Source organism: Marmota flaviventris, chromosome 15 (assembly GCF_047511675.1).
Source record: "Marmota flaviventris isolate mMarFla1 chromosome 15, mMarFla1.hap1, whole genome shotgun sequence".
Lineage (NCBI taxonomy): Eukaryota > Metazoa > Chordata > Mammalia > Rodentia > Sciuridae > Marmota > Marmota flaviventris.
Window position 1 is genome coordinate 1,655,397 of NC_092512.1, and position 8,466 is coordinate 1,663,862.

An 8,466-nucleotide genomic window follows, 5' to 3' on the forward strand; every position below is an offset into this window, starting at 1 on the left:
GGCTGTGGAAATCCTAGCTACACTGTGCTGCCCGGGAGCGAGGGCAAGGAAGAGCACCTGCATGTGTTGGGTGAAGATGAATTTCCCCCAGACATCTTCCACTTGAGACTGGTTGCCCGCCCCGGGAGCCTGTGGATGGGAGCGCCTACTGGGTTAATCAGACACGAAGTTGGGAGCAGCGCCCCATGAGAATGTCACCACATCCCATGAGAAGACCACGCCTCGGCTGTGGGACGCATGTGCAGCCTGGCCCTCACCATCTGTGGTGTCTGGAATAAGGCGAGCCCCTCTGAGAACTGTGTGAAGACCCCTGTTTGGTGAGGTGCGGAACAGGCTGGGCACCAGGGCAGCCCAGCAGGGTGAGCTCCCACCACATTTCTTAGGCCCCAGCCCGCCTGCGCCAACTCAGCCTCCACTGCCTGCACTGGGGCCCAGAGGTCTGCACAGCCTGTCGGTGAGTCCTGCCGACGTGCCGACCAAGACTGCCCTCTTGCATGGGATCCCCACAGATGGCTGCCGTCTGCCAAGGAGAGTGGGAGGGCCAGGCAGGTCCTGAGCCCCGGGAGGACGGCCGTCCTGGATCACCTGTGAGCAGGTGGGGTCTGTGGGTCTGCAGGTCACAGTGCCCCTGGGTCAGCAGCTGCCTCCACAAGGGACCAGTGCTTTGGCCGCCCTGGACCCCTGGAGGGGCCACTTCTCACCGAGGTATTTCAGGGCACTCTTGGGTAGCGGAACCCACGACTGTGGCAGGATTTTTGGAGTAATCTTTCTTTAAGGAACCATGGCTGGACGGCAAAACCTGGCAAGAAGACAGGGCATCGAGGCTCTTGGGCCTGCTGCCTCTCTGAGACTGGAGACCCAGAGAGAGCAGAACAGGAGTCCTGCCTCCCAGAGGCGGGGCCCGTGGTGAGGAGGCTCCTTGGGAGGCAGGAGGCCTCCCTGAGGGTGCTCCTCCCAGCTCCCTGACTCACGGTCTGGGTGGGACCAGCCAGCATCCTGGGGTGCTGCAGGTCCTGTGGGAGCTCGGGATCCCTCAGAGCCCTGCAGCCATGCTGGGTGGGGACTGCAGGGGATGGGGCTTTCCATGAGAATAAGCAGGTGTCCCATAGGGAGGAGCTGGGTCTTGGGGACCCTGGGAACCTCTGGGCTTCCCAGACCTGAGATTGAAGAGCTTGGGTCACTGGGGGCTGGTGCTTGGAGGGAAGGAGCCAGGTGACAGAAGGAATCAGCAGGCAGCACCTGACTCTGCTAAGGGGCCTCCTCACACCACCTGGGGACATGGGCAGGTGCCCCCCATGGAGGGAGGGGGCCAACCTCGGAGGGATAGGAGCTATTATCCTATGCTTGGGGACAGAGCTGGACCTGGCAGGGGCGTCATGGAACCCTCAGGAATCGGCCACTCAGGCTGGGGCTGAGGGGAAACCTGGTTGAAGCCAAACCTAGAGGGACCCCTTGCCACCTCCTGAGAGACCGAAGGACATTCATGGGAGAGGCTTGCTAGACAGCATTTATTTCTCTAGGCAGGTGTCCTGTTAGAGGGCCTGGGCCTGTTGGGTGGAGGTTCACCCACAGTGTCCGCAGAAGGCAGGGGCTGCGAGCCGGGTGCTGGGGGGCAGGTGGGCAGGAGCCAGGGCCTGAGCCAGGCTTCCCGCAGGGTCTTTCAGTGCAGCTGGGCGTGCGTTTGCAGGGCCCGTGGTGCTGTGTGCGGGTGCAGGTGTGCGTGCCTGGAGGTGGCCAGGTGGGCTGTGACGGTGCCAGTGCCCCACCCCTGCTTTCTGGAGGAGAGCGCCAGCCCCCTGTGCCGGGGTGTGTGTGTGTGTGTGTGTGTGTGTGTGTGTGTGTGTGGAGATCCTCACAGCAGGGCCCAGAGGAGGGCGGGGGCCAGGATGAGCAGAAGCCCCCCTGCCGGGGGCCCTGGGGCGCGGCCCACCATGAATGGCCTCTGCAGGCCGGGCCTGTTGCAGAGGTCTTGCAGGCAGCAGCTCACATCCCCCAGCTCCAGTCTTGGGGGTGTCTGCTGACCCAGCCCCTCCATAGCGATTTTAGGATGAGTCCCCAAAGTCTTCCTCTGGAAGTTCTGAGAAACGGCCTCACAGGAGGGAGCACAGCCACTGTACTCCACCTCGTGTCCTTTGGGAGAGGGAGAGAGGAGGCGCCTGGCCTGGGCGTCCTCAGCCCCCCCCCCCCCCAGCCTACTGCTGCTTCCTCTGTAGGAAGCCGCAGCCCAGGACTGTCCTCCAAGCTCTCTGGCAGATGGGGACCCCCGGGCTGGGTCTTTCCCTGATGCCATCTGCCCTGAGGACAGAGCCCTCTGAGCCTTCCCCGGATAAGGTGGTGTCGTTCAGAGACCCCCACCCCACACCCTGGGTGGAGTCCTGAACTCACCACGGCCGGCCGTAGCCTTCGGCCACACTCAGGATGGCCTTGAAGCAGACGAACCCCTCGGGACACTCGGTGGGCAGGCACTGGCCGCTGTCCTGGATGCCATGGCAGGAGTGGCACTGCAGGCCCAGCACTGCACAGGCAGGAAGGGACGGTCCCTGAGAGAACCACAGCCAGACCGCCGCCTCTGCCCACCCTCTGGGGTCCTGGAGCAGTGACCCCACAGAAGTGCAGACACACAGTCCCTGGATGCAGGCCCCTTGCCCCTGGGAGAACTGCGGGACGCCTGGGTCACTCACCATGCCTGGAGCACAGCAGGGACAGCAGCAGCGGGAGGCAGAGCACCCTCATGGCTCCGGGACTGCACAGGAGGGGGTCGCTCATGAAGGCTCCTATAGGGATGCTGGACCAAGCCCCCACTGCCCTCAGAATCCCGGCCCTCTCTGGCTCTCGCAGTGCAAGCTGGGCCTGTGTATGCAGGACCCTAGGAACCAAGGTTTGGCTTCAAATAGGTTTCCCCTCAGCCCCAGCCTAAGTGGCCAATTCCTGAGGGTTCCATCATGTCCCTGCCAGGTCCAGCTCTGTCCCCATGTGCAGGTTAATAGCTCCTATCCCTCCAAGGTTGGCTCCCTCCCTCCATGGGGGGCACCTGCCCATGTCCCCAGGTGGCCCCTGCCTGCAGCCCAGCTTCCCTGCAGTCCTGCCCATCCTACTCACTGGTCGAGGTCTTCGGCAGGCGCCAGCATCTGGAACTGCTTCCCCAGTGGCCCAGGGATAAGTATGGCCCACATCCTGGCTGCCCCCCCTCAGGAATGCTGGATGCGCCTGGGCTACACCCTCAGCTACTGGTTCAGCCTTCCTTGGAGGGAGACAGGGATCTGGGTGCTCTGAGGCCAGGCTGCCCTGTGGTTGGGGTCTCCTCAGCCTGGCCCCTCCTCACCCCAAAGCTTTCTCCTAAGTTTGGTGGGAGTGACAGGCTGGAATCAACCTCCTCCTGAGCCCAGGCCAACAAGCAGAGATCCCAGGAAGCGGAGGTGTTTCTTCTCCACGCCTGGCCTGGGACGTGGGGACCTGTGCTCCCCCTCAGCTGCACTGACAGCTCTGGAGCTCCGCACGGCTGCAGGCTGCCTTGCCGATTGTCCACCCTTCACGTCCCGCGGATGAGGCCAGCAGGAGGCCCCTGCTCGGCCCCCTGGCTCCTGCTTCTTTCCAGCAAGGCCCTTCTTGGCAGCCTCCCGGTGGGCAAGCTCTGGCCAGGCCTGTCCTCATCAGTTTCTGCAAGAGCACGTCCAAGAGCTGCTCTGCCATGCCTGTCCTGGGCTCTTGGGGCCACAGGCTCCTACCCCAGAGGTCCCTCTGCGGGCTGTGGCCTCTGTCTTAGGGCCAGATGGTCTATGGTGGTGTCCAAGTCCTCTGGTGGCGAGACCTTTGTCAGGTGTCCCCAGCAGATGGGGTTCTCCCCCTTCGTTTCCTAAAAAAGAGTTTCTTTCAACCAAGATGACTTTGTCATTGAATGTCGGGTGGAACCATCCACAGGCCGCCGGGCCTGGAGTGTTCTTTGATGGCTATTTCAACTAATTTCTTTTGGATACAAGCTTAGGTTTTCTTGCTAGTTTTTCTTCGTTGATTTTCTGCGGTTGTGTTTTTCAAGGGTATTGTCCATTCTGTCTAGGTCACTGAAATCGTTGGCTTGGGCTGTTGGGAATATGGGGAGCTCAGTTGAGGGGGAGGGAGGGCAGAGTTGGTGTTGGAGTGGTCCGCGTCGGCGACCGGGCCCTCAAGGAGAGCACTGCCCAGGTCCTAACCAAGAAGCAGCGTGAGCAGAGCCTCCTGCAGGTTCATGGGACTGGGCCTCCCTGGAAACGCCCTCCTGGGCAGCTGGAGGCCCTGCCTCTGCTGGGAGGACCCAGGCAGTGGGTGGAGATGCCAGGTGTGGACGGAGCAGCGCTCTGGGTCCAGCGCTCTCTAAATGTCACTCTTGACCTGCTCCAGTCTGCTCTGTCTTGGTCTTTCTCTGAAGCTGTGCCGTCTTTTGAGGTGCTTTTCTTGTGGGTGGGGACAGGTCTGCCTGGTGACGGTTCAGGGAACCTGGGGAGCCTACTCATTTCAGTTACTTGCCTTCGTGTGTTGTGGATCTGGGTACGGCAGGGGGCCACGTGTCCTTGGGCTCTTCTAGTCTGCGTGGGAGTCTTTAACTCTCCTGTTCTGTTACAAAGAGAGAGGTGGGACCCTCCAGCCATGCTTGGGCTCTTCATTTCCCCTTACTTTACACCTTATTCCTTCACACGGCTTTGTTGCAGGAGCACGGGGAGCTGAGGTTCTTGTGTTTTGGTGGCAGGAAGTCTGGAGCCAGACATGGAAGTTGTGCAGGAAAACTTTGGTGGAGTGGAGGTGGGGTGCAGGCCGGCGGAGCAGGGAGGGAGCAGAGGGCACTGCAGGGGGCAGGGGGTGGGCTCCCAGCAGGGTCGGCTTCTTCAGCAAGCTTCGCCACTCAGCTTGGCCAGGGGAGCTCTGGATCCAGTCGGTCCTCTGTGGAAGTGACACGGTGTCTCCCCCTCCTCTCATTTTGGGGGCTTCATCTTCAAGTCAGTCCTGTGCTGATGTGGACACTGGGGTCAGAAGTCACCTTAGTGCCTCCCTTCTGAAGTGCATGCAGTCCCCTCTGCAGACCTCCTGGCTCACCGGCCTCGGAGGACCTGTCTGGAGCTGCCCCGTGAGGTCTTTTTCTTGCTGCCCTCCCCAGTTAGCCCCCAGGGAGCTCCCTGCTCCTATTCGCTCCTCCCAGGGCCTGTGTTCTGATGTTTCCTGCTGTGACTGCCACCGTCACTCACCCGTCTGTCTTGGCAGTGACTTAAAGGAAACTTTGAGAGGAACCAAGCAAACTGGTGCCTTTGGCGGGCACTCCACCGCTCGTCACTACCCCATGTTCTGAGGACATCTGTGGGGCAGGCCTCCTAAACACTGATGTGTCTCGTGGCCCTGGAAAGCTCTGGCTTTGCCGGGCTGTGCCCTGCTCCAAAGGCCACTCCTTCTCGCATCAGTTGGCTCACAAAGCTGGCTGGACTGTGCCTAGGCCGCCCACTCCCTTTCAGCCTGTGACTGTCAACGGAGACACAGGCAGAGATTGATTCAGACAGGCAAGCCACAGAGTGGGGTCCTCACCTGGGATGAGGCGTGCTTTGGGGGTGTCACCTCCTTGAAAGGGAACCCTGTGGGTGGTGAGCATGAGGGGCAGGGGTGGCATGTCAGCCTGGTGGCTCCACTCCTTGGCTCCAGGGTGCAGGGTGAGGCTTGGCATCTGATTTCCCCTCAGGACTTTGGGTGGATGCTCTCTAGCCAATGTGCAGCACCTGGACTTGAACAGTCTCTCCCCAGGCTTCTTGTAATCAGTCTAAAATGACTTGCTATAGACTAACCCAGCTGCTCAGCCTCTGTCCCCTCTCCCTGCCGACGGTACCGCAGTCACAAACACACACCCAAAGGGCCCTTTCAGAAAGACTGTTCAAGAGGAACCCTCCTGGACTCGAAAGAGAGGCCCCCAGTAGGTTCAAGGAGAGACCCAAAGGCAAGGAACAGGCAGAAGGGGTCCTCACACCCTGCTGGGGAGGATTCACTGTGGCTGGACTTTGGGACCAGGTCATAACTCATCTCTCCTTCTTATCCAAAGCGGTGATGAAATCAGCATTGGCCCCAAGGGACAGTCAGGAGGCAAGTCTGAGCTTTGCAACTGCAGGGACCATCTTTACCTGTCCTTCATCTTGGACCAGCAGCCCTGGGCACAGCCTGGGAGCTGTACCTAGTGACTCCAGCAGAGGGCTCTGCCCCGCAGCGTGGCCAAGTTCTGTCCTGGGCCCAGGCCAGAGGCCTGAACCTGGGGTCCCGACCGCTGAACTTGGTGACCAGCCTGCATCAGGAGCAAGAGAAAAACAACATGAAAAGGGAAAGAAAGCAGATTGAAGAGCAGCCCCGTCCCCCTGGACCACAGCCTGTCCCCCCCTCACAGGAGGGGCATGTAAGGTGGGGGCTGCTGTCCAGGGGGGAGCAGAGCAGAGCTAGGGGTGCAGTCCCCTGAGTTCTGCTGCACCCTGCTGGCCTCAGGGACAGGGCTCCCATCCTCAGCACGAGGGCATCGCCTGTGGGAAGCCCTGGCGGAGACAAGAAGGGACAATCAGTGGGACAATGCTTAGGGCTGGGGAAAGCAATTTGTGGCTTCTTCAAAATTCCCAGTTTTATGGGATCCTGTTACAAGAGGAGCCTGGACAAAATTTGGTCAAGGACAGGGTCCTTGTCAGATGTGACCTGAAGAAACAGGAGTCTGTGGGCAAGGCCCCTGGGTGCTCAGCCTCCCTGTGACCTGTCAGGGTCCAAAGCAGGAGAGCTCTGAGCAGGGCAGGCACCTGGCACCCAGCCCCCAGCAGCACCCTGGGCTTGCCCTGCAGAGCTTCGGTGGAGAGTTCCTTAGAGGAACACGCCCATAAGCCCTCTCTGTCTCTCCCAGGAGACCTTGCAGGGGGTCTTGTGGGCTGGGGGGCCTCTGAGATTTAAGGTTCCAGACTGTAGAAGGTAGGTCACACTAGGGCCTGGCTCTAGGATGGGAGGAACCAGCCCACCGACGGGTCCTCTTTGGCTACCAGCACCTACCTGTGCTGAGGGGCCTCCTCACAACAGCTCCCTCCAGCGGACCTAACATGAAGGGTCCCATGGAGGGTCCTGGGTGGGCTCCTGGAGGAGGCTGTGGAGGGAAGGAGCCCCTACTTGGGTTCCCTAGGACAACAGGAAATCCCTCAACTTGGCAGAGCTAGGCAGAGTCCTCAGGAGTGGGTATGGGGGCCCTGCTGGGAGCCTCCAGTGGGGCACCTGACGCCAGAGTGTATCTGGTGGTGCGTTAGGACGGAGAGGACCCTGAGGGCCCAGAGCCCAGCTGGAGGTGTGCGTTAGGACGGAGAGGACCCTGAGGGCCCAGAGCCCAGCTGGAGGTGTGCGTTAGGACGGAGAGGACCCTGAGGTCCGGAGCTCAGACAGGAAAGCATTTCTCCTCTGTCAAGTTCCCGGCCACAGATAGGGCCCAGCAGTGGGAGATGCAGTGAGGAGCCCTCATCACAGGACCCCCACTGGACATGCTGGGCCTTCTTCCTTTCTGGGGCCCAGAGACCACTGTGGGAGTTTTGTGTGACCAGCCTGCCCCAGCCTGGAGCCCCTTCAGGTGGGTCTGGAAGGGGGGTGCAGCCACGTGAGCACCTGGGGCCGTGCTAGGTGTGGGCTGCCCCTTCAGGGCTCTGTGCTCGGTCCTTCTCAGAGTGGGTCGGCCAGCTTCAGCCTCAGGCACCCTTGTAAGCATGTGTGTGACTTTAGACCCACTGTGTTCCTGGCTGGCCCAGTGTGGGTGTGACTCCTGTAGGACCCCAGGCCATTGTGAAGAGCGGTCTCTGTTTACAAGAAAGGGGTTGGCATGTGGCCCAGCCTACAGTCCCAGCTCCTCAGGAGGCTGAGGCAGGAGGATCAAGTTGGAGCCACCTTGGGCAACGTAGACAGACCCTGTCTCAAAATAAAAAACAAAGAGGGCTGGGGTGTCTCTCAGGAGTAGAGCAGCTGTGAGTCAAGCCCCAGGGCCTGTCCCCACTCTGACAAAGGAGTGGTGCTGCTGGGGAGACTACTCAGGGCAGGTCCAGGCTCGAGGCTGTTCCTGGACACACATGAGTTTGGTCCTTTGAGGATAATAGGTTTGGGAGCTCTGCCCTCTGAACCGTCTCCAGGATCCCTTTGGTTCTTGGTAAATCCCGGGAACTCTGAGGGGAGAGGAAGAGGGGAGTGAGCGGGAGAGGGCACCTGGGCCCTCTGCACTAGGCACCTGCTCCACAGCTGGAACTGCTGTCTGCTGCCACACCAGGGTCCCTTTCTGTCCCCAGGAGGCCAGACATCTCAGCCTCCTCTAAGACTATGACCCTTGGGGCAGCCTGTGGGGTAAGGCATGGTGGTGACGTTACCGCTGTTTACGGTGACGGGTCCTCGCTTCCCCGAATGCTGAAGTATAACACCAGAGAAGCGGCCCAGGCCAGGGGAGAGTGGACAGTGGAAGCTTTATTA

The 8,466-nt window shown here is 60.7% G+C and overlaps 1 protein-coding gene across 1 annotated transcript; it reads right to left on the reverse strand.

Moving 5' to 3' along the window:
- Positions 1 to 1,852: 1,852 nt before the first annotated feature.
- Positions 1,853 to 4,067, reverse strand: LOC114102903 (lymphocyte antigen 6H-like). Its single transcript, XM_071602416.1, has 4 exons — positions 3,100 to 4,067; positions 2,682 to 2,866; positions 2,386 to 2,515; positions 1,853 to 1,955 (listed from the first exon to the last, which is right to left on the reverse strand). Exons 1-4 carry the CDS (start codon positions 3,171 to 3,173, stop codon positions 1,853 to 1,855), a joined length of 492 nt encoding a protein of 163 aa, XP_071458517.1. The 5' UTR covers positions 3,174 to 4,067.
- Between the last annotated feature and the right edge of the window lie 4,399 nt (positions 4,068 to 8,466).